General features: G+C 44.1%; 1 protein-coding gene across 1 annotated transcript in view; it reads right to left on the bottom strand.

Annotated features, from left to right (window-relative positions):
* Positions 1–25600, bottom strand: part of MYBPH (myosin binding protein H) — a 160133-nt gene that overhangs the window by 9249 nt on the left and 125284 nt on the right. Inside the window, exons 8-9 of the mRNA XM_085600181.1 lie at positions 14788–14924; positions 8311–8497 (exon numbers count right to left, since the gene is read on the bottom strand). Of these exons, the coding sequence (XP_085456307.1) occupies positions 8311–8497; positions 14788–14924 (324 nt within the window). The remainder of the gene's footprint in view (positions 1–8310; positions 8498–14787; positions 14925–25600) is intronic.

The following is a 25600-nucleotide window of genomic DNA, read 5'->3' as shown; positions in this document are numbered from 1 at the left end:
TTAAAGGTAACAATTCACACAACGTAGTGTTAAAGTCCCCACACCAAATAATATCAAATACAACGTTAGATTCCGAACTCAGAGTATCAATGGTATTGGCCAAATCTGTTACTATTCTACCCCTGGTGCTGTCGAATATATTATTATAATAGTTGATCAGAAGGATATTGCCTTCAGAGATGCAGAGCATCTGAACAAGGTCACCTACCGGTATATACTTTTTCACCAATATTCGGCGATGAACCGATATAAGTGTAAGTAAACCCCCCTTAGCTCTTCCAGGTCCCTCTCCCCGTGCTGGCTGATTATATGACACAAATCCCTCATAATCAACATCTCTTTTGCACCAGGTTTCTTGGAAACATAAGATGTCATACTTGTTGATAAAAGTTTCCCAACCTGGATCTCTACTCTTAGATTTTAAACCGACCAGCAAACCAATCTGGAACATGCGCCTATTCTGGTAGCATTCCTAGTTACAGGACCAGTAACATATTCGGTAACAGTGGCCCCCCCAATAAATTGCCCCAAATTGCATGAATCCACAAGACCCTCATGGACGATATCTGCCTTAATCAAAAGGGGCGTGGGTGGTGTGACCGTAAATATAGTTTTATCAACACAGTCGTCTACACCAAACCCTTTAGTCCTCACTGAGTACATCTCACTCTCTTGTATAAGTCAATCATTAGAGTCCAGGGAACTAAGGACATGAAATCTATTTTGAGTTGGGATACCAAAATGAGGTCTATAGGTAGCCGGGTGGGTAATGATTCCGCTACTCTCGCGTTGATTGCTATTAAGAGGACTATAAAAGAAACCTAGCGATCGAACGCATACATTGACATCAGAGGTTGGAAGGGATGCAGCTCTTAGGAGGACAGTGGCAACATGTTGTGGGTGTTTAAAATTTACAATCACACAATCCCCCATCGTGCTTTTCTTAGAACTCCCTATCCATTTAACTCTCCTGGTAGTCAGGACTTGGTCTGAGAAGTTTAACGGGAAACCGCATTGCCTATTCAACCATGATAAACTTTTATTTTTTAAAGAGTCATGTGTTTCTTGGTAACCCCTACTTTCTAGTGGTGGGACATTTGTTAATACTACTACATATGGTGCACACTCGGGCGGAAGATTGGCAACGTGTCCTCTATTAATTTCTTCCCAGCCCTCGTTACTTTTAATAACAGTAGTAACCTGTTTGTCACAATGGATTGGCACGTGAGGTGATATGGGGTTAGCTATGACATTTTCCTTACTGCCTGTAGCCTTAATAGCAAGAACGCCCTGTGTATTGCATTTACTATTAATTGTGGCAGTAGTTACTCTTCCTGGTTCTTCCAAGGCCTTTTTAAGAAGTCCGCCCAATCTCGCGACTTCCGCCGTTAGATCTTCAATTTTTGACACAAGAGGGTGTATAATACCTCTGATCTTTAAATCAATAATATCCGCTAAGTTCTTTGTCGTATCAACATCTAAACTAACATTGTTCGACTTAGCAGCCACATCTATTTCAGGTTGTTTTAATGGTGAGGCTACCCGTTTCCTTACAGTTCGTGTCCCCCCCTTCTTGTTTTGGGTTTTCCTACATGTTCTAACTGCCCGCACTACTGGGGTAGGGCAACATTCTAGTACCTTATCAGGGCAATCCTCTAGATCCCCTAAAATGGGGGGAGTCTGCTCAAGGTCGGGCAGTCCCTCAACCAAAACATCCACATTAGTAATATTAAATCGACTGTTCTCATCCAATGATATAGGAACTGACGGGCCCTGAGTAGGGGTTACTGGTGGTGGAGAAATGCTTATCCCTAATGACTGTCGCCTTTCAGTATTTATTTTGCTCACCACCTGCACCAAGTAATTATCCATGGTACGTGGCCCAGAAGGAGCCTTCTGTTTCAACATACTGGTAAGAGACGACAGCCCACAACAAAGCTTACTGAATTGGACTAATAGTTATACCATCAACTGGTAGAATTACATATATAAAACAAATATGACCTACAATTTCCCACACACAATATAATGTGTCACAACTCACTGAATGTTTCTATCTTTCAGTCAGCAGTCTCATAGGGTCAGAGTCTTTGGCCCAGCCCAGCCTCTTCTGGCCTCTGAGGGCCACAGAGGGCCCGCCCTTTGCCCGGGCTTAGCCCAGCGCCGCCCGCACGCGTCCCGCGACGCGGAGGGAGCCGCGATCATTTGTGCGCCTCCGGGCGCGTGGGTAGCGTCACCGGGCGCTCAGGCGTCTGGGGGTTGAAGTCCTCCTCCCGCTGTGGCGTCGGCAGCAATGGCGAGGGAGACACATAGGCTACAGGACCCAGGAGCGGCGACAAACACACGCAGGGCGCCACTAGAGTCCACGAAGTCCCCCGATCGTAGATGCAGTCCTCTGCATTTTAAATTTGTCTCATAACATCAACAACAGAAAACGTTACTCAAAATTTAAAAAAGAGATCTGTATTCACTCCACAGCTCTCAGCCTGCTACTTCTGCCTCCCATGTCATTCTTCTACAATTGTAGTGAAACAGGGGCACACATGGCTAAGGTCAGAAAACACAAGCTATAACATGATAAATGAAGTATTTTTTCCAACTGTGGGCTGCACCACCAAGACAAGTATCCAAAAGACAAAAATTAAATGTCCATCCAATATTAGAAATATTCAGGTTTCTTTATTCCTCCTTTTGTTTGAAACAAAGCACCAGGCAGCCTACGCGTTTCGTTCTTTTAGACAAGAACTTCGTCAGGGCGTGCTCGAGTCCTAGTACAGCATGGCACAGCATAACGGAGCAGCCTCAGATATTACTGCTTTCTATTTATCCCAAGTTTCCCGTTATTCTTTCACAAATCGGTGTCATTATCACCTGCTTCAGTGATTCTCCTATTATAACATTGCCTTTCTTCTTGACTCCGTTCACCCTGTGTCCGTCCCGTGAACCAGCCTGGGAAGTTCAAGCGCCGCCCGGGGACGTGGAGTTAAGGATATCGCTTTCCCGCAGCAGCTTGTCTTAGCAAATAGGGTCACTCATCTTCACAGCAGCGCGCTCTCCTAATGATGTCTGCCTGCGTCCCTGCTCCAGGCTCGTGGACATTTTTATCTATTTACCTCATTCCTTAATTGGAAGTATCCCGCATCCTATACCTTGATCAAGATTACTGTTGATGTCTTAAAGCATGCAATAATTGGTGCACATACCCCAAAAAATTTCAAATGTAGTCAATTCATGTTTCTGCTCCTTATAAATAAAGAAGAATCGCTCCATTTTGGAGTCTATAATCATAACTTTTGGCCTGTGGTTAATGATTTTAAACAATGTTGGTGCTGCAAAATTTAGATTATAGTATGGTATTTTTTTATATATTAGGTTTCACAATGCTTTGTCCATCTTTTTCAATTTACTGTATTTGAGCCGGTTTTGTGATTTAAATTAATATGATTTCAATTAATCAACAATTAACTTTGACTTGAGCCCTGATCTGAAGAATTTCCATTCGGGTGAGGACCCCAATCCCATGTCTCCCATCTCTCCCTTATACCTCCCAACACCCCAGTGAGAGCATGAGGTGCAAGCAGTGTGCCCAAATGATTCTATCCTCATGAAAGTTTCAAGACACCCGTGATCATTGGGTTAACCTGCGATATCACACACTGACAATATCGGGTAATCTCTTTATTACATAGATCGCAAACATGAACAACAAAAGATGCACAGGATTGTGCAGTAGAAAAGATATATCCCACGTGGCCATGGCACTGCATGCATCTAACCAACAGCACTTTAAGGAAGCATTTCCCCATAATTCAATACATTGGTCATAGATGCAGACATGAAAAAGATCACAGAGAAGCAATCATTGACCAGCAGAGAGTCAACGGAGGCTTCTGCAAGTACCAGCTGATAGACCAGGCATCTGGGTGTAATTATACAGGGCTTGTTTGTACCCAGGACAGATGCGCGTGGAAGCAGGAAAGATAACATCTCATTTTAAATTCTACACCATTATGAGCATCATAGCTTGCAATGTTTCTTTCAAGGATTTGGGACTGAAAAAATATATATTTTATCCTGTGCACAAAATGGATGTGGAACAGGCAAGCACTTCAAAACCGGGCACTTTGACTGATTTGGGGCTAACAAAATAAGACAATTTGTCAAGAGGGTATGAATACCTTAAGTGTCACTAACTAGTACTCAAGTTACTCGATGGGCACTTTGCGTGAGGTGGTGTATGTTCCTTTATATTTCACTTTGCTGAACTTAAGTAGAGAAGTGTACGAAAATGTAAAGTAAATTGGGACTGGGCCGCTGGTCTAGAAGTGAAAATTAACCATTATTGATTGGACTGTAAGTTATTAGACAAGCCACATATAATAACCTTACCTTTGATGAATATGGATTAGGCTATCACTGTAAGTGTTGGGAGGTTTTAAAAACTGATGAGAAGTTCTTTAATAGCATTGTATTTTTAAGACTGTTCATATAAAATTGTTAGGGTATCGCTGAATGTCTGATTATTAGACCTTTTAGTTTCTGTATTTGGGTAGCATAATTCAGACATTTAATCTGTAGGATTTTTAAATTGGCTGTCCTGTATTTAAAAAAAAAAAAAAACTATGTTAGGTATAGGTAAAGATCTAAAAATCTGAATTAGATTTAAAAAAAATGGCATACACAGACAAATGAAGCTGTCAAATATACACACAGCGTCACTTAAATGTGAATTTGACGTTGAACAATCACCTACACGTATTTCCATGTGAATTTGTTATATCTACATTTCTCACATCATTCAGGGCTTTTTCTTCAGCCCTGTCTCAATCACAGCCATTACAAAAATGGTGTGACCCATGGTTAAGGGACCTGGGTATAATCTTGATACCAAAAACAATGGTCATTGACCAATTATTAATACATCTGAGCCAAATACTTCGCTTAGTTAAATAATTTTCTGATCCTGAGCTCAAAACCAAAAATCTTTTTAAAGGAAGGAGCTCACAATATTCAATATGCAATTCAATCCAACGAAGAACAACATCCAAACCATTTGTAAATTATTATACATACGTTTATTATTTTGCCATTTGGAAAAATTAATTAATAAAGCAGTACGAGGTTGCTCCAAAGGGAACGTGCATCAAAAAAGAGTGATTAAAGGGTGAATGAGTGAAACAAGGAATGGAGACATAGTAATAGAGACATTCAATTGGGTTCCAACAATAAGGATCGGTTATAATTCACCGTCCAAAAAACCTGGTCACATTTATCAATCGCAGAAACGTATTCTTATATTTCAAAAAACGACCCAATAGGTGGTCTAGCACGAAGGACTGTTATGTGTCCCAGGTAGTGAGGAGTAGGCGTCGACGTTTCGACCCGTCTTGATGGCCTTAGGAGATTTTTAAGCCTTGGCCGTGCGGATCTTCATCAGGACCAGAGAGAGGCAACCTGACTGGGTGATGATATTAATCAAACACCTGATCGGATTAAGGAATTTAATTCAATTCAAAGGAGGTAGCCAGACTTCCAATGGATGGAGGACTGCGTGTCACAGGGTAGTTATTCCAAGCTGTTGGGGGTCACAGGGTAGTTATTCCATGCGCATCAGGCGCTAATGTATAATTCTTCTACATCGGATCTGCCACTAATTAGATGGATACACTGAGACGTATTGTTCAATCGGGGCAGGAGGCACACTGAATGTGCTTGCTCACGGAGCGTCCGTCTTCGTAGAAGCTCCCGCTCAGTGTGAGCTCGACCGCGTGTATGTGCACGCGGTCGAGCTCACACTGAGCGGGAGCTTCTACGGAGACTAGACCACCTATTGGGTCGTTTTTTGAAATATAAAAATACGTTTCTGCGGTTGATAAATGTGACCAGGTTTTTTGGACGGTGAATTATAACCGATCCTTATTGTTGGAACCCAATTGAATGTCTCTATTACTATGTCTCCATTCCTTGTTTCACTCATTCACCCTTTAATCACTCTTTTTTGATGCACGTTCCCTTTGGAGCAACCTCGTACTGCTTTATTAATTAATTTTTCCAAATGGCAAAATAATAAACGTATGTATAATAATTTACAAATGGTTTGGATGTTGTTCTTCGTTGGATTGAATTGCATATTGAATATTGTGAGCTCCTTCCTTTAAAAAGATATCTGTCTCAATCACAGGCAGACGAACTGGCATGACAACCACAACAACCTCCCTGATAAAGGGAGCACATGAGGTCTCTGGTGACTTTAATCTACCAGTTTGCATGCACCTGGGAACAGGCTGCATGCTGCTCATATCAGGCTGCCTTTAGATACTCCCAGTGTGATTTCAGGGCTTTTAGTACATTTTCACTATGTGACAGGAGGATAGAAGTGGTTCTCGGGAAGCTAACAATGACAATATTTCATCTCTCCGGATTCCTATTAATCGGCTACTTGCACATTTATTGATATGGTTATTCATTTAATAAGGAACCCTACCACCAATGAAGGCGTCCTGGTGTCTAGTCTCAGGCAAAAATAGATCGAGTCTCACCAGAATACGAGAGTTATTTTACAGAAAACAACTTGATCACAGTTTTCGAAAAGTGAGAAGATTTGTCTGTCTTCAAAGCGCTGCAGGGACAGAAATTGCAATTAAAGCAGCCTGTACCCAAAATGTTTGGCCACTGATCTAGACCATACACAACTGAGGGGCCATCAAAACATCTTTATTTGCAAAACATATACACGCATAGTCCTGTAGTGTTTAAAAACACTTGCAGAGAAGAAAGAGCATTTATCATTGTCTCATTTAGAGACAACCCAATTCTATCCATTGTAACTACAATTTAATTAAAGGCGTTCAAATGCAAAGGAAGATTTGAGGATAAATACATACATAAAGACTTGCTGATTGAATCCCCTAATTAATGTACACAGAGGTGTAACATATACAATAAAGAGTGGTAGGCTCAAAGAGGAAATCTAGGAAACCAAGTCAGATGGGTGCCTTTCCACACACATGTATGATGGCACGGCAAGTTGCTGGGTGGAGTTTGCTAGAAATCTCCCAACAGAACTTAAATCTAACACAAATCTGCTGGACTTTAGGAAACATCTGAAAACCTGGCTCATCCGCAAATTACCTACCTTTCAGTTCCTCTTAGCCTGGTGCCTAGATACCCCCGGGTGATTGTCACACTTTATACATCTTCATTTCATTTCAAGAAATGAGAAGCTCCAGCAAATTACAAATCCCCAGGCACCTGCAATAGGCAGGTGATCAAGAACTATCGAATGTTGACCAATGCTGACCAATGTTGTAAAAGTGAAGAAAAATAAAGGCATTGCCACTGTTGTCATCTGCAACTTGCCAATACGTGTCCCAAGGTGCCTCATGTTTGGGCACATTTCTGTGTAAAATGAATACAGAAGCTGAAGTAAATTTAGGAATTGGTGTAGTTGCCTACTTATAGTGCTTCCAATGCCCTTCCATTGGTAAAGCAGTTTAGATACAGGGCTAAGATTGTCAATGCCAGAAACTGATCTTACACTCTTTGAGAACTAGGTAATCCACCATAGTAGCTGGACTTCCACCACCATCTCCATTGCTTGAGTTTTCGTTCAATTCCTGCTTTCATTTAGTGTATCTGGATTTGTCTACTGTATGGTCGGATATCTCATCAGGAAGATGTCCTTTCATATTCGTCATTGGAGCTCGTCACCTCTGTATAGATTGTGCCATGTTGGCCATAAAATACCCACTTCAGAGGTCAGCTCATGTAACAAGCCCAAGGTGAGTTATCTCTGGCCTCTTGACTCAGCCCAAGGGATGGTCAATGAGGATTTTCTACTTGTGTCATTGCTTCATGCATGCCTCATCATCTACTTCACACATAGAACCAGAACGGGCAATTTCATGTCTGCCTGCTGTGCTTTCTCTCACTCAGGTGCAAAGAAGGGAATGTATGAAAATCACTTTTTATGGTCTAGCTTGGCAGCGCATTTGTTGCCAGACAATTATGTGAGTATTACATATTTTGATTGGGAAGAAGTTGAGTGCTACCACAAAAAAGTGATTGCCCTCCACACAGATGTGATCATTTTGTTTATTTATCCAGCTGCCTGAGCTTGCCAATGCTTGTTGCTCCTGTCACAGCCATTCTTGCTGTGCACTTTCACAAATTGAGGCTGTGTGCTCAGTATGAAAATAATGCCATGGTTAAAAAAGTGTTCATTTAATTCTGGTCAAGCAACAACAATGAAAAACTCATGGGCAGTTGCTTATTCTATACATGCAAGCAATATTTGCATTCATCACCTACCTTTCACGTCAAGTCTGCAATCCACAATAGCTTCTCCAAGGTCATTGACAGCTTTGCAGGAGTACACGCCCCCATCAAAGGGGCAGGGCTTGCGAATCTCTAGGGAGCACACACCCTGGTTGGTGAGAGCTCTGTACTTAGGGTCTTCTCTGATCTCCATCTGATTCTTCATCCAAATAATTTTGGGCTAAAAAAAATGTATTGTTTTAACTAATTGCAAACACTGTTAGAAATCTGTAAACAAGTTAAATTACAGGAGTGCAGGACTGAAATGTAGAATCCTGTCATAAAAGTACTGGTAATTGACAGATAACAATAATATTTGGCTGCAAGTTATATAGACACTGTTATATGTTATAGAGAAGGTGGAACCTATTCAAAAGGGCATTTTGGAAGAAGAAAGTAGAACTGCTTTGGTAATCTTTTACATGCCTTTGTGAATTGGCCTCAAAACATGTAAAAAATGAATATATTGTGCATATTTTGGTATTATCCTTGTACAATTAATACAAATAAAAAGGATGGTGCCCTCTTCACACTTTTACTAGGAGGGTGTTGGGTATTTCGGGGTGGATTTAAAAAGGAACATAAGAGTACATAAAACAGTACTCGTGTAGCACTGCTTCCCCTACTCATGAAGGCTTTTGTGAATGAGTCACTTCATGTTAATTTATACTACATTGTTATATTCCAAATGTGTTTATGTTTTATGACTCACTTTTGATTATTGTAGGCCATTGCCATCCAAATTTGTAACAGAATATAATCAAATACAGTGGACAACACATTGTTTTAAGGCTATTCACTTAAGATGATCACGTAAGGTTAAAAGGCATTTCTTGATCAACGATGTAGACATTGACACATTCAGTGACTGAGAGTGCAGACACCTTCATCCGTGATACAGACTGAGGATGACGGGCAGATGAGGGCTACCAAGTAGGGGGGACAGTCATCTATATTGTGCAACTGACTTGACTTTCTTTTCCAAATCCTAGATCAACTAACAGAAAGTACTATTTTTACTAAGAGCTCAATCTGCTTTGTTTGGCTTTCTTAGAGAGGGTGATTATAAGCATCAGGCTGTGTCTTTGATGAAGAAGAGATTTTGTATGGGCTGAAACTTAATATCAATCAGCTTGTTAAAATAAGTGTGTTTCATGTTATCCCTTTTCGTTTATTCAAAAAGTGGAGATAAGAACCCTCTGTCAGGTGTGTTTGCAGTGTTGTAGCAAGAATGCCTAGGGGTCTAACGCAAGGAAGGCTGATCTGCCCCCTTGCCTTCTGGTTACATAGTCATAAACAGCTCTAATGTGGTTGCAATGAGCCCTTACCCCTTCAGACCTGGTGCCACTGCACCTGCTCGACTACTGATAGCTATGCCCTCGCACCCTTTAAACCCACATTTCACATTTGTCCAGTGTGAAAAAGTAGATTACTAGTTGGGGTTGATTCTAGTCCACCACGCGCAATAATCCCACTATTCTTGTTAGGTCCATGTGAGAAGTTGGCCTGGTATATGATGTTCACTAGTTAAAGTGACCACCTTGTACCATGCCAAGCAACCCTTATGGTGTGGTTGTAAGTCAACCTTTTCGGACCAGCTGCCCTAGTGGTAGCGTAGGCTAAGCAGTCTTTGAGGCTAAACTCGTGAAACGTGTTAAGCAGGCTGTTTTACCAAATGTAACCCCCCTTTATACCAATGAAAGGACACCACACAGATATATATTGAAAATATATATGTATTTATTTCTCAAAGTATCCCCTAGACTCTTTATGAGCACAGGAGCACAAATCGTTAAACAAGACAATGTTAGAATACACAGAAGTTGCACTTTATATGGATAGGCCCTGGTGGCCACTCGAACCATATACTAAAATAGTGGTATAAGTGCCACGAACAGAAAAGGGAAAAGGCCTAGGGCCTCTAGAATCGCTGGGCCTACAAGGAGCTAACTTTAGTTAGTGACCAGGAGGTCCACGGGTTGCGTGTGCAGAGCAAATAGTCACACGCGGGCTCCCATAGGTTTTCAATGGGTGCGTAAAAGTTACAAAGTTACTGCAAAAAGGATCTTCCGGATGGACTATGAACTCAAGATTGGAAACACAGACACTAGAGATGATACTCTACACTTGGGCACCGGAGTGCCAGCTTTACCTCACCCACAGGAAGCGGGTGCATAGGTCTCGAAGTGCGTCGGGTTTCTTCTGTATGTTCAGTGGAGCCTGAAGACAAAGATGCTGCAGGCGGTCGGTCCGGAAGGGATGCGGTGGATCCAAGGGTGGATCGGAGTTGTAGAAGACCTGTAAGCAGAGGGGACAGTGTTCACAGTCACTAGCCAGTGACCAGCGTGGCACCAGGTGGGTACCAGGCGATGTCGGGTGCAAACAGGAGGAAAGGTGTAGCTTGTCTCTGCAGTCACGTGGTCCCTGAAGGTCGACGACATCCAGGAGTCGGTTCACGAGCTGTCGGCGGTGTCGGCGACTTGATCGAAGCAAACAAGCCTTGGCAAAAGCAATTGTTGTGGAAAACAAAATAAGCTGATGGTTCTGACCAGCAAGGTCAGAGGGATTGCTCCTTTGGAGGGGAGCAAGGGCCAGTCTGGAGCAACCAGACCAGCGGTGTAGTTCTTGAAGTTCGTCGCCAAGATGGCCACTAGCCAACGGGCCAGCAACCGGTTAGGCGCGTCGAGTGGCAAAATGCAGAAGGGCCCCACGCAGATCGTGGAGATGCTGGAGGGCTCACCTTTGGTGCAGATGCTGCTCGAGGGTTGGGCTTCTCAGATCCCAAAGCACAACTTGGTGGGAGCCTCGGTTGCTGCGCTTGCAGCTTGTCGTGGTCGTTTCAAGATGACTGGCTCCACATGTCTCGGTGCCTCCACGGGTTCCTTCTTTTCAGGGACTGTGGATCGGGCGGTGAGAGGTCTGGAGGTCCAGGTCTTGTCAGTCTCTGGGCTCAGGCTCCGGCGGGAGGCGGCGGCAAAGCAGACGTTGATTCGCTGGATGGTGCTTGCGTTAGCAAGGTGGTCACTCCCTGACCACAGGGGAGATTGGCTTCAGTCCTCTGTGCGGCAGAGCGTCGAAGTTCCCGTCTTCTTCTTGTAGTTAAGTTGATTCCAGGATGTCTAAAGTCTTAGGGCACAGCTCCTACCTTTATTCGGATTCTAGGGGCCGGACTACCTGCTAGGTCCCTCCCTAAGGGTGGGACCAGGAAGGGGGGTGGTTACACCCCCAATCCTTTGTCCAGCTCGCCCCAGGTCCAGGGCTGGTGTGCCCCAGGACCGGTTTGAACTGGCATATGCACCGAGGCTCCTTGTGAGCCTCAGGCATGTCTGGTTTCTTTCAAGCCCTACCTGACCAATACACAAAATCCTGTCTGGGGTGGTGCACGCACCTCCCCTGGCAGGAAACCCTTTGTCCACACCTCCCAAGCTGGAAGGACTCCCAGCAGCAGGAGGGCAGACTTGTGTCTGTGGTGGCAGCATCCATTTTGTGGAGCTGAGGCTATGTCTGATTTTACCCGGGTTTCAGGTACTGTACATGTCGTGTCCCTCTAGAAGGGTGGAATGCTAACCCTGTCGCCAGAATTGGCGAGGGGTTAGTATTCCAATTCGTATGACACCTTACTCGACATGTTTTGATAAAGCCAAACCAAAGATAGCATTTAACCGCGAGGTTCATAATGCACTTAAGAGTATATGGTATGACGATATCTGGAAACAGTAGAAGGAAGTTGTTCCGACCACTGCAGACAGGCTCAGCTCATGCCAGAGCACCCTCTCACATGGAACCAAGCACTCTGCCTTCAGGATTGTTAAGGCCTGCCATAGGAGTGACTTATAGGTTAACGTGTGTCCCATTTAAGGTTAGGTGTAGGTATACTACACCTAAGTAAGAGGTGGATACACCAACTTACCCCAGCTGAGTGATCAGCCAGTTGTGTCAAATTGCTAGGCCAGGCCAGGGGTGGCACAATACATGCTTCAGCCCCTGGTAGGCCTTAGATACACCAATGCCCTGGGTACCTAGTGTACACTGGTACAGGGGCTCACAGGGTGATCCACTTCCAATTGGTTATGCACCTAGGGTGCATGGAGTCCATTTTAGAGTGAGAGCAGACAGGCTGAGACCCTGAATGGCAGGATCTCAGGCCTACTAAGTCGAAAAACCAGCTAGACACTAGGCAAACAATTGGGGGTAACCATAGTCAGATATCCACCTTCCTACAGTCCAATAAAGGTTTCAGTAATTTAAACTTGAGCTGAACTATGGCACAGAGTAGACAGGCTTAACACTTTTGGTGCGGGCGTCGATCAGCAACCGACATTGGGGAGGATCCTGGCGCACTGATGTAATTTCCACTGAAAGCAAAATTAATCAATCAGATCATTTTACTTTTACTAAATCAGTGCTCAGGACCATATCTCAGCCCATTGAGCACCGATTTGCCTGGGGAAGGTATTGTTGGAAAAGGGTGTATCATTCCTTTCTAGTTATGTCTCTCCCTACTAGATCCCAGCTTGGGGATAGCCACAGGAGGGCAATCCCTAAGCAGGTATCCTTCCACTGGTCACCAGGGATAAGGATTGTGGGGAAGGGCATCACCCTCTGCATGGGTATGGGCCTGTGCTCCCTCCCACCCCATGGCCCATAATTCCTTTTGGGCCCATTGGAGTGTGGATAGGCCTAAAAACCGACTAAGCACCATGGTTTTTTGCTTGCTGATTTTTTTAGGTGGGGAGTGCCCCTCCGTCATGGTCCTGTGCTCCCCCTACCCCAGGTCCAATTAGTTTTAATGCCCCCATGGGGTAGATAGGGTGCTCACCCCAATCTGCCCCCTCCCACAGGAGGGCAGGAAGCCCACTAGATACCACAGATTTTTACCTGGTAGGATTTTTGGTGAGGAAATAGCCCCCAGTGCCATGGGCCTGTGATATCCCAATTAGTCTTTCCTCCCCCCAGGGGGATGATGGGGTGTTCACTCCAATCTGTTCTCTAGCTGCAGAAAGCTCATTGGACCACCAAGGAAAATATGGTTGCAAAAAAGAAGGGGTGGGGGCCATCTGCCTTGGTCACGAGAACTCACCCAACAGTCTTCCCCTCCCACCGGGGGTATATTGAGGGGGATTACCTTCAATCTGCCCCCTGGGGGACATTAAGCCCACTAGACACCATGGATATATTTTATTGTTGTAGAAAAAAGATGGCGGTGGGTTGACCACCCTGGTGTTAGGCCATTCCTCCAGTCCTAAAAACCCAACAGTCTTTCTGCCCACCTGGGGCCTAGAGTCCCATTCCCATTGCAAGTAAAGGGGAATTTTCAATTTTTGGGGTGATAGTTTTAAAATATTGACTGGCAGAGTAGGAGTAAATCTAAATCTCTTACTTGCCATGGTGTATGGTTGTGCCATTCTGGCCCGTGCTATGCCATATAGAAAACCAACCAAACCTAACCATTTTGAAACTAGACAATCAAGAGACTCCAAAGTGGTGTGCCTTGCATGGATCCCACAATCATTATTTACCTACAATACCCTGAAAACCTCAATCTTTGTCGAAAATCACACATTTTCTTCACCTTTCTGGGAGGGAAAGGTACGGAATCTGCAGGGGGGGCCAAAAACAAATTTCTACCACAGAACATTCCCCTAAGTCTCGTCATAAAAATGGTACCTCACTTGTGAAGATGGACCTAACACCAACAACAGCAAAGGATCTAAAATGGAAAAAACCAGGGTTAATGGGGGTTCCCCCCGCAAGGACCCATGATTGGTCTTCAAGTTCCTACGTCTACGTTTTTTTCTATGAAAAATAATGAGGTGGAAGATCACTGCAAAGCTTGCAATATATTGCATGACAAAAATATAGTACCTACAATAGCAGCCATCACTACATCATCAAGTTAAGTAGATGTGGAGCTAACTTTCATAAATATTAATCAACCTAGATAATGTAGTCTTAGTTCAGTAGTGAATGAGATTATTTTTTGTTTTATATTGTTGACCTTGATATCGTAACACAATAAAATATAGGTCCCCCTTGCTGGAAACTAAACCGCCTTCACAAGTTGGCCTAATGTGTATTGTAATCTCCTGTTCAAATTGCCCAGGGTCATTTAAACAATATGCGAGAGCCAAATCATTGCTGTCATCAATGTGACCATCTTGGGGCAACTCTCACTTCCTAGCGATGGAGTATGATTAATACGTCGCTGCTGCATAATAAAGATATACATCTTAATGAGGTCTTTCAAAGTTATCTTTCATGACAGTGATTGAATTCAATTTAAATTAGCAAAATAAATGTGTTTTGACCAACAGTCTGTGTGTCAAGGTTCAAGTGTATAACACAATAAGGCAAAGTAACATGATTGAACACCTTGTACACAAGGTAATAAACATTCTGCTGCCAATGCATGAAACTCACTTATGAAAAATACAGTGCCATCAAGTTTTAATGCAGTGTGACTTGCCCTACCTTAGGGGTCCCACGAACTGCACAGAACAGCTTTGTGCTGTAGCCCGTTGTGGTTGTCCTGTTGCTCAAGGCCTGAGTGAACTTAGGTGCTTCTGAGAAATCACGCTCTGGGAACTCTGCCGGCTTGAACACAACTCCTGTTAATAGACACAAGAGCATGAGCATCGGCAGCTGCAGCAAGGCTGGTCAGAATACCACACTGGGTGCCTCCTTTCAGGTTTTGTGAAACAGTGTGTGTGCAACAGTGGCCATGTCTGTTATTATGAGATACAGCTAGTAACGTATTTCCATATTTGTCTTTAGGCCATTGAGAGGCAACTCTACATAGAGACATTAGGGATTGCACTCAAGTTTCAAGGACGTCAATTCGCCAAAATGCCAGGGGTAGTGGAAGTGACATCATCCCAACGGTCAACCACTGATGACATCACAGCAAGCGACATCACAAGAAGTGACTTCAAATGACCTTTTGACACTGATGATGTTAGAGAAACTGTTGTTATGTGACCTTTTGCATACTGGCATGGAGGAAGTGACCCCATTGAATTCAAAATACCAACAGTGAATCAAAGAAGAAACAATACATGAACGATTAATAAAGTAATACACGGGTTTCAAAAGCAGTTACAAATCTGTTTTTGTATCACTCTATTAATTTGTGTAGTGCCATGGTATTCAATGAGTGCAGCATTTATATGCCAGAATTGCTGTCTTTATATGCCAGGTTTGCAGTGGTCGCCTCCCCATATACAGCCAGCATAGACACATCGCCACATGCATATATACAGGCCCAGATGCCAAGACATAGCTGAAAATGCCCACGCCCTGCCAAGGGCCATACCCATCACCCAGTGCCCAAACACAGCCTTCAGTTCTTTCACACAGCCTCAAATAAATGGCTCAACCATTATTTCAAGCATCCTTCACTCACCAATTATCAATCACATGGGTAGCAGAACAGATGCAATCAGCCACATGGCTGACCATAAATCAGTGTGATGGAGCTATATCCTGCCAGGTAATCCCTAGGACTTGTTTTAATTCTCTCTTCTCCTGGAGGGAGAGGTCCTGAAAAAGGCACATGCACAGCTCAGTAACAGAAGAGAAAGTGAAAAGACCTCTGCTACTGTTGGCGCCCCTGACATGTAATGGGGTTTTTGTAATAATCCTGCAGGGAAGCGACGTTTTAATCCATTTGAGTGTGCACTGCACGCACTTCAAATGTTTTCTATTTGTAAAATAAAAACATTCTGAAGCGGGAAAGAAACTCGAAATGAGTTAAAATGTCGCTTTTCCGCTAAAAAAAACCAGAAAGTAAACAGGACTCGTGCAAGTCCCGTTCCCCTTCTTTGCCTACCAGTGCGATTGTGATTTCTGAGGCCATGGGTTAAAGGGAGTGCCAGGGGTTGCAAGAAGCATGCCAGTGGTTGCAGATGCGACCCCTGGTGACCCCTAAGAGACGTCCATGGGTAGCTTCTATATCAAGTTCCTCGATGGGCCACTAACATCCCCAAAGTCTAGCCAAACTAACACTCAGAGGACCTAGCATAATCTTTTCTTCTCACGCCTCACTCTTGAAACCTACTTGCCATTTAAAAAAAACAATGGGGCTTATTTACAAACGCCTTGTGCTGCCGGTGCGTCCCTTTTAATATGGGGGGAAAGGGGCGCACCGGCAGTGTAAGGGGCTTGTAAATAAGCCGCCTGGTCTCTTGTCTTCCCTTCATAAGGGAGGTTTTAGAGATGTTACAGAGAATGTGCATCCGTTTTTTCATAAGCATTGCTATTTTGGACAAAGAATAATAGCACTACTTCAACATATGTGTGAGAAAAAACTAAAATAAAACAACATCCTTCAAGTCACATACTTTGAAAATACAGCAAACACTTACAGTTCCTACAATTGTAATGGCTTGGTTATGAGGCAGTGAAACATAGATACCCTGGACGGCTGGTCAAACACTAAAAGAGTTGCCAACAGCATTTTTCGAATACTTGTATATAACCCTGGGCAATGAACTCCGCTCTACTCTCAGAGTTAGCTTTGTTAGCTACGCGTTCCATGAAAAACAGGTAGCCACCACCTAGCAGAGTCAGCTTCTAATCTGCACCCACAAATGCTATGATATAGCAACTTTACATGTTAAGAAGCATATAGCCAATTTACAGAAGTGAACTTTGAAATTGAAAAATATCAGACAATGAAAGAGGTGATTATTTTGGGGTCCCTCCTAACCTAGGGGGAGGACCAACCAGATGCCTTGAACACAAAGAGCATATCATGCTGAACGATTCAGTGGTGGTCCCATCCTCTTAGGGCCACCCCAAGCACAGTTATTATGGGTAAAATACAATCCCAACCAAAGGCCCTGCAAAGCATTATGGGAGGAGATTACCAATGGGCAGTGAATAATATAGTATCCAATATCAAAATAATTCTACAAAGAACTGCAGTTCAACTTGTAGTTACTAGGTGTCCCTCACGAGTCAAATGCAAAAGCATTGAATCAAGCTGCAGTTCCACTAGTTGTTACTAGATGTCCCTCACGAGTCAAATACAAAAGCATTGAAACCCTTTCATGAAGCTGCAGTTCAGCTCTTTGTAGAATTTATAGTATTAGCTCTCAGCTCAGGGTTTCAATGCTTTTGCATTTGACTCGTGAGGGACATCTAATAACGACTAGTGGAACTACAGCTTGATGTAATAATTTCAATGCTTTTGCATTTGACTCGTGAGGGACATCTAGTAACGACTAGTGGAACTGCAGCTTGATTCAATGCGCTTGCATTTGACTCGTGAGGGACACCTAGGGCCCGATTCACAGAACTAACTTAAGACAAAATCCTAAACTTACTACCATTTTGGGATTCACAGAAGGCACTTACTCATTTTGGTATTCACAGAAGGCACTTACTCATTTCGGTATTCACAGAAGTTAGGAGTCCTAACTTTAGGACTCCTAAATGCCTTCTGTGAATACCGAAAGTCTTAAAATTAGGATTTTTCTCAGTTTAGTAGTAGTATAGTTAGGACTCCTGACTTTAGGACTCCTAAATGCCTTCTGTGAATACCGAAAGTCTTAAAATTAGGATTTTTCTCAATTTAGTAGTCCTAAATCTAAACTTAGGACTACTAAATTGAGAAAAATCCTAATTTTAAGACTTTCGGTATTCACAGAAGGCATTTAGGAGTCCTAAAGTTAGGAGTCCTAACTATACTACTACTAAACTGAGAAAAATCCTAATTTTAAGGCTTTCGGTATTCACAGAAGGCATTTAGGAGTCCTAAAGTTAGGAGTCCTAAATTTAGGACTACTAAATTGAGAAAAATCCTAATTTGAAGACTTTCGGTATTCACAGAAGGCATTTAGGAGTCCTAAAGTTAGGACTCCTAACTTCTGTGAATACCGAAATGAGTAAGTGCCTTCTGTGAATACCAAAATGAGTAAGTGCCTTCTGTGAATACCAAAATGGTAGTAAGTTTAGGATTTTGTCTTAAGTTAGTTCTGTGAATCGGGCCCCTAGTAACAACGAGTTGGACTGCAGCTCTTTGTAGAATTATTTTGATATTGGATACTATAATATTCACTGCCCACGGCTAATCTTGTCCCATAATGCTTTGCAGGGCCTTTGGTTGGGATTGTATTTTTGCCGATAATAACTGTGCTTGGGGTGGTCCTAAGGGGATGGGACCATCACTGAATCGTTCAGCAAGATGTGTTCATTGTTTTCAAGACATCTGCTCGGTTCTCTCCCTAGGTTAGGGAGCATCCCAAAATCATCACCTCTCTCACTGCTTGCTAAATTATCACTTTCGCTTTTGTGAAATGACTAAATGCATTTTAGCATTTGAAGGCAGAGATACTTGTTATTTTACCAAAAATATATGAGGTCTCTGTTGGCGGAGCTAAGATCACGGTCGTGGAGTTCTGCGTACTCCGCCAACTACGCCCACCCTTACTTGTATACCAGTTAAACTGTACATTTCTTAAATTGTTATATTCGTATTTCATTTGTAGTAGATTTCTATGGGTTTCTTCAAGGCAAATTAGGAAACTGCGTGATAAACATAAGGAAATGTATTGTTTAGTATTACTATTGGACAGGTGTATATGATTCTTGTAAAGGTCCATGTGTGACTTGATATGATATGATCATGCAAAGTGACAGAGGACACTAGGAGAGTCCCAAACAGCCCATCAGTCAGGGTTTTGACCTATCAAACAGTAGTATAAAAATATCTCATTGGCTTCGAAAAGATTGTTGATTGATCTCAAAGGATTCTCATAGGATTATGTTGTAATCTAAGTATATCTTGTTTACATATATTATATTTTATTTTCTTGAAAAAGGTTGGTTAGAACGTAAACTGAGCAAGTAGTAGTGAATTAGGCATATTCATCATGAACAGTTGTGTTAGGTTTATCTAAACCTGTTTCCAAGCAGACGTGCTAAAAATATTAACTCAAAAATGAGACATAAAACAGGATATCCCAAGGCTACAACTGCATACACCACTTCGTTATTATTATTGTATTCTCCACTTATGCTGAAAAGACAGCTCTATACTATCTGCTTTATTGAGCTATTGCTTCTTGAGCTTGTCTGGGCCATGCTCACCAAAGCACGTGCAAAATATAATATCTAGTGGTCAAGTGATCAACTCCCTTGAAATCATGCTACCCATAGTATGTATTGGGATCCTTCCCATCCCTTTGTTCTGGTGCCCCACCCAAAAACACAACTCCTCGATCTACATTTAAAATATATGCAGAGCAATATTAATTCATGAGTACCTATCCATTTTCAAGAAGTTCATTAGTGGAGTTGCCAGTCAAGACCAGTCTGAAAACAGTTATTGACTAGTATGAAGCAATAATGGTTGGCGTCTTCTAATGGTTGTCAGTGGAGTAAAAGTGACATTGGAAAACTGATATTGCGCATCACAAAGTTCTTCGGTTGTGTATGCCAACATCGGTACATATAGATAGGCATCAGCTACAAAATGCCCAGCTACAAAATGCCTTAATATCCACATACAAGTGCCCAAATCTAATAACAGTTTGTACCAGTTTGTGTCACAAAAGTAATGCAAACCCAGGTGGATATACTTACCAACGCAAATCATGATTAACATTGTAAAGTTTCTTAAAGAAATACAAAGTAGCATACCATGGGTAATATATGGGCATTGACATACAACCACCAATAGTTTTTGACACAAATCCCTATCTATTAGCATTTATAGACAGGGATTTGCATAAAAAATGACTCCCCCTTGAGGCAGGAGTAACAGTTGAGCAAGATTTAAAACGCTCCACTTTTTTCCAGCTTTGCACATATGCTGCACTGTACAGCACACAAAGTGGAAAAATTATTAAAGCATAGTTTTCCACTGGAAGGGTTTCCTTCCAGGACAAAACCTTTCCTTGACAGAAAGCACGCACCCCTGCATTATGGTTCAGTGGGGGGTGTGTTAGCTCATGGCAGCCTAAAATGTGCCATCACAGGAGGACAGAACAATACCATAACCTGGTAGATATATTGCTGTTTTGCTCACACCCTTTCACGCAACCCAGCGAGCAACTTTGGTTACTGCCCAGTGCTGTGTCAAAACTCAATAAATCTGCCTCATAGCATGCATAAAATGAGGTAGCTGTTAACATAAAGCATAGTATGTTGAGACAAAAGCAGCATAACGTTGATGCAAATCAACACGACCCAGCACACATCAGAAATCTCCTAAAAGCCCACAAAAGGCAATATGGGCCCTCATTTGGTGTTTGTCCTGCTGACCTTTGCAGACAAAGAATACTTGACAAGTGCCTTTCTGCAATTCTTTCAAGACTAAACATAGTTGGGTGTGCTTTGCTGGCTTTTGTTGTGGTTCAATCAATCAATCAATCAAGATTTGCAGAGCACACTAATCACCCTGTGTTGGAATCCAGGCGCTGAGATCTGAGCTGCTCTGGAGGCATCATTTAAAAAGCCAGGTCTCAAGCCCCCTTCTGAACTCCTGAAGAGAGGGTGAAGTCTAGAGATCTAGGGGAAGGTTGTTCCAGGATTTTGCAGTGAGGTAGGACAAGAAGCATCCCCCACTGCTGCTTCGGGGGATGCTGGGGGTGTGCAAGGTAGAGAGAAATGGATCATAGGAGTCTGGAGGGTTGGTGGAAGCTCAGGCATTGGTTGATGAATGCTGGTCCTTGGTTGTGCAGGGCCTTGTAGGCTGAAGTTAGAATCTTGATTTGTCACCTCTTGCGGATGGGGAGCTAGTGGAGTTTCTTCAGGTGAGGGGTGATATGGGTGCATCTGGGGAGGTCGAGGACGAACCTGGACGCTGAGTACTGAATTGTCTGCAGTCTCTTGAGGATGGTGAGGCAATTCCTGCATACAGTGCATCGCCACAGTCCAAGTGGCTAGTGATGAGGGCTTGATTGATGGTGTGTCTGGCGGAGATAGTGAGCCATTTTAAGATCTTTCAGAGCATGCTCAGGGTAAGAAAACAAGTTGAGGAGACTGCTTTGATGTAGTTCTTCATGGTGAGTTTGCTATCCTAGATGATGACAAGGGCACCGGCGTGGTCCGTGGAGGTGGGAGAGGGTCCTAGTTCAGAGGGCAACCAGGAGTTGCTCCATGGTGAGTAGGTGTTCTCGAAGATCAGTACCTCTGTTTTGTCAGTGTTGAGCTTGAGGCAGTTGCCTTGCATCCAGTCAGTAACGCTGGTCATACACAGGTGGGAGTTTGCGTTTGTGGAGGAATAGAGAGGATGAGCGGTCATCTGCGTAGGACATAATGTTGAGTCAGTGGTTTCTGACGATGTTGGCTAGGGGGATCATGTAGGCATTAATGAGTGTAGGGCTGAGGGATGAACCTTGAGGAATGCTGCAGATGATCTTCTGGGGCTCCGAGGCAAAAGGTGGAACACAGACTCTCTGTGTTCTGCGGGTTAGGAAGGAAGTAATTCATTTAAGGGCATTATTTTGGATTCTGATCCGGTGAAGCCTCTTGATCATCTTGTGGTGGAACACAGGGTTGAAAGCCGCTGAGAGGTGAAGGAGGGTTCTGATGTCATTAGTGGCTGTGATCAGGACGGTTTGGGTGCTGTTTTTCTTGCCGAATCCAGATTGGGATGCATCCAAAAGATCAATGTTCTTGAGGTATTCCGTGAGTTGGAGGTTAATGGCCTTTTCAAGGACTTTGATGGAGGAAGGAAGCAGGGAGACGGGCCGGGCATTTTTGAGCTTATTCGGTTCGGCTGAAGGTTTCTTGAGGAGGGATTTGACCTTGGCGTGTTTCCACTCATCTGGGAAGGTGGCAGAGGTGATAAATATCAGAAGGATGGCTGTGAGCATGTTTTTTATGGTGTTGTTGCAGAGGTCAAACATGTGGTGTGGAGAGGGGTCTGTGATAACTCCTGAGTGGATGGAGTGCAAGATGTTGGTGATGCTCTGTGTGGTGAGCAGGACCCATGCAGTGATCAGGGTCAGGGGTGGTGCCTGTGGGGTCGAAGCGGCTGAGGATATCAGTGGTGGTGGGCTGGGTTTGAAGTTTTTGTAGATGGTGGATATGTTGTCGTGGAAGAGGTTCGCCAGGGAGTTGCAGAGTATTTGGCAGGGGGTGATGATGTTTTCTATCACTGAAGGTTTGGATAACTCCTTGACGATGCTTAAGAGTTCTTTTCTGTGGATGGAGCTGTCTTTGATGCAGTCGGCTGAGGCGTTTCTTCTTGTTTCTTTAGGAGTCAGTGACACTGGTTGTGTGAAGTTTTGTAGATGGTCCGGTCGGTGGGCTCCTTGGTGGTGCACCATTTCTTTTCCAGTTGTCTGCACTTACGTTTTGAGGTTCTCAGTTCCAGCATGTAGAGGCTGGCTTGTTTGGAGGGTCTATTAGGTTTGGGGAGTTTGATGGGGGTGACTTTGTCGGCGCAGTCGGAAATTCAGGTGGTGATGTTTTTGACAGCTCATTCAAGGTTGGTAGAGGTATTCGGTGGGAGATGTTGAGGGCATCAGTCTACTGACTTTCAGCTACTTTGTTCCAGCTGCGGTTAGAGTCGCTGGACGGCCTGTTGGAGGTGCTGGGGACTGCTGTGAGGGCTAAGTGGATGATTGTGTGGTCCCTCCAGGTGAGCTCGGTGGTATGACTATACTTGACTCTGTTGCAGACCGTGAAGATGGTGTTGAGTGTGTGTCCTGCAATGTGTGTGGGGTTAATGACTTGCTGACTGATGCCAATGTTGCTCATGCTTTTGAGAAGGTTGGTTGTGATGACATTGTTGGGGTCGACGAGGTGAAAATTGAGGTTTTCAAAGAAGATGTAGTGTTTGGTGTTGATGGCTTGGTGGGAGATAAATTTGGGGATTGCATTGCAGAAGCCGGGCGTGGGCCTGAGGGCTGCACGTGAGGGTGCCTCTGATGGTGATGTTGCTGTCTATTCTGAGTTGGAAGTTGAGATGTTTGATGACCGGAGTGTTGTCGTCCATGGAGGTGGTGCAGTGGATGGATTCTTTGTGAATGATGGCGAGCCTGCCTCCATGTTTGTTGATTCGGTCCCGGTGTGGTGATGTTGGCTGTGGATGCAGGGTTGAGCCAGGTCTCGTTGAGGAAGACGACATCGGGGGTGAGGGAGGTGATGGTGTTCCAGATCATTGTGGCATGTTTGCAGAGTTATCAGGCATTGAGCGGGAAGCAATGAAGTTGATTAGGCGCAGTCGTGGTTGGCGAGGTGATGGCGGTTGCACATGTGGGTGTTACAGCACTGCAGGAATAGCAGAAGTGGCGGCAAAAGAGGGGTCCTGCTGTAGAGAGAGGAGTGGTGCGGCAGCAGTTTTAGTTGCAGAGGCTAGCATCCAAGGTTATTAGCTCAGCTCTGATGTAGGAGCAGGTGACGGGAGAACCAGAGATCCTGGTGCTGGGTGCAGTCCGGGCGCGGACGGGCGCAAACGGGCTTGCCTTGGTGCAACAGCAGCATGCCCGATGTGCTGCCACACTGGGGCCTCCATTAAGTAGGTCCTGGGTGGACGGAGGGGCTCTGGGAGGCAGTAAGCAGTGGAAAAGAATGGCAGGGAAAGGGTGGCAGCTGAGGCAAAAAAGAGGCATAAAGAGACACAAACTGGTGAAATAAGGGAACAGAAGCAGAGCAAAAGCAAGCAAAAGAAAAAGTGGCAAGTGAAGTCAAAAGCAGTGAGCTGGCATATGCGGAGCAGAATGATACGCAGGGTGGAGCTGTCACAGGGACCTGCTCAATGGGTTTGCTCTGTGGCCTCCATTAAGAAGGTCCTGGGTGGAGGGAGTCTGGGAGGAGGGAAGCGGCAGGCGATAACAGAGGGACAAGGTCAGCAGCGGGGGCAAATAAGAGGCAACTAAAGGCAAAAAGAGGCTAAACTGGTCAAATAAAGTGAAAGAGAGAGGCAAAGCAGAGCACAAAAAAGCAAAAGAAAAAGAGGCAAGTGAAAGCAAACGGAGTGAGTTGGCAGATGCAGAGTGATATGCAGGGTGGAGCTGGTACGGGACGTGCTCAATGGGGTCGCGCTGTGGCCTTCATTAAGTAAGTCCTGGGTGGAGGAAGGGGCTCTGGGAGGCTGTAAGGGAACGGGGGGGAAAATGGCGGGAAAAGTGCAGCAATGGGGGTAAAAAAGAGGTACCTATAGGTATAAAGAGGCAACTAAAGGCACAAACTGGTGAAATAAGGCGAAAGAGAGGAAAAGCAAGCAAAAGTAAAAGAGGCAAGTGTAGGAAAGAGGAGCGAGCTGGCAGATGCGGAGGGAGTTATAAGCGGAGGGGGGAGCTGGCAGGGGGGCCTGTTTCAATGGTAAATGTGAAAGTGACATTTCAAACTATGTTTTTATACCAACACTACCGAAAATAAAATCGTGTATATGCAAAGCCATAATTTGTGATCTGCAAAAACAATCTACAAGGTACCTAAATACGTGTAACAAGACGACACCTTGCTCCTCTCAAACTCCCCCATGGGCCTGCAAAAAATCCTGGATGCCTTCTGCGAATTTTGTAGGGGTATGGGGTCTAGAAATCAATATACTAAAAACAAAATGTATGGTTTTTAACCCCAGTAAGAATGTCCGCTCTAATCTCAGCATGAATGGTGTACCGTTAGAAAGGGTATCAGAATGTGATTACCTGGGTCTTACCATAAATGAAAATATGACATGGGAACCCCAAGTGGCCAGATCTAATCTGAAATTAATACAGACAGCTGGGGGTTTGGCTAAACATTATAGGAAGTCCTTCCACAAACCCCTTCCCTGGCTATAGAGATTTATAAGACGCAGGCCAGAAGCTCAGCTCTTTACGGGGCTGAACTATGAGGGCACTCCAACCTTAGGCCAATTACACATACCGAAAATAAATTTCTGAGGCAATTGACAGGGCTTCCGCGGACCTCCCCTCTGTTGCCCTTGTATATGGATCTGGGGGTGAGACCTATCGCACAAGAAATTGCAAGGCGTCCGCTACTGTATTGGCGACGTCTGTGGGCGACAAACGAGCTGGCGGAGTACAGAGCAGAATTACAAGAGGTACTCAGCCTATCTGGGGCAGGGAAGCTTCCTTGGCTTATGCATATCAAGAAAAGCTTAAATGAGATAGGCTGTCCCGAGTTATGGGCAAGTCCTCTAATTGCCCACACCAAGGTGACGCGAACATATTTATCCACCATGTACTGGAAGGCGAAAATTGATAAGATCTCAGAGGACCCCAAGATTGGCTCTGTAACTCGCCAGTTCCTGGATATAAAAGCCATTTACCAACTAGAGCCGTGCTTGGACTTTATATGTCCAACCATTGCCAGGAAACTC

The sequence above is a fragment of the Triturus cristatus genome, chromosome 1_2, assembly GCF_964204655.1.
Source record: "Triturus cristatus chromosome 1_2, aTriCri1.1, whole genome shotgun sequence".
Taxonomy (NCBI): domain Eukaryota; kingdom Metazoa; phylum Chordata; class Amphibia; order Caudata; family Salamandridae; genus Triturus; species Triturus cristatus.
The sequence above is the reverse complement of the archived record's forward strand: the minus strand, read 5'-3'. Positions and strand labels throughout refer to the sequence as shown.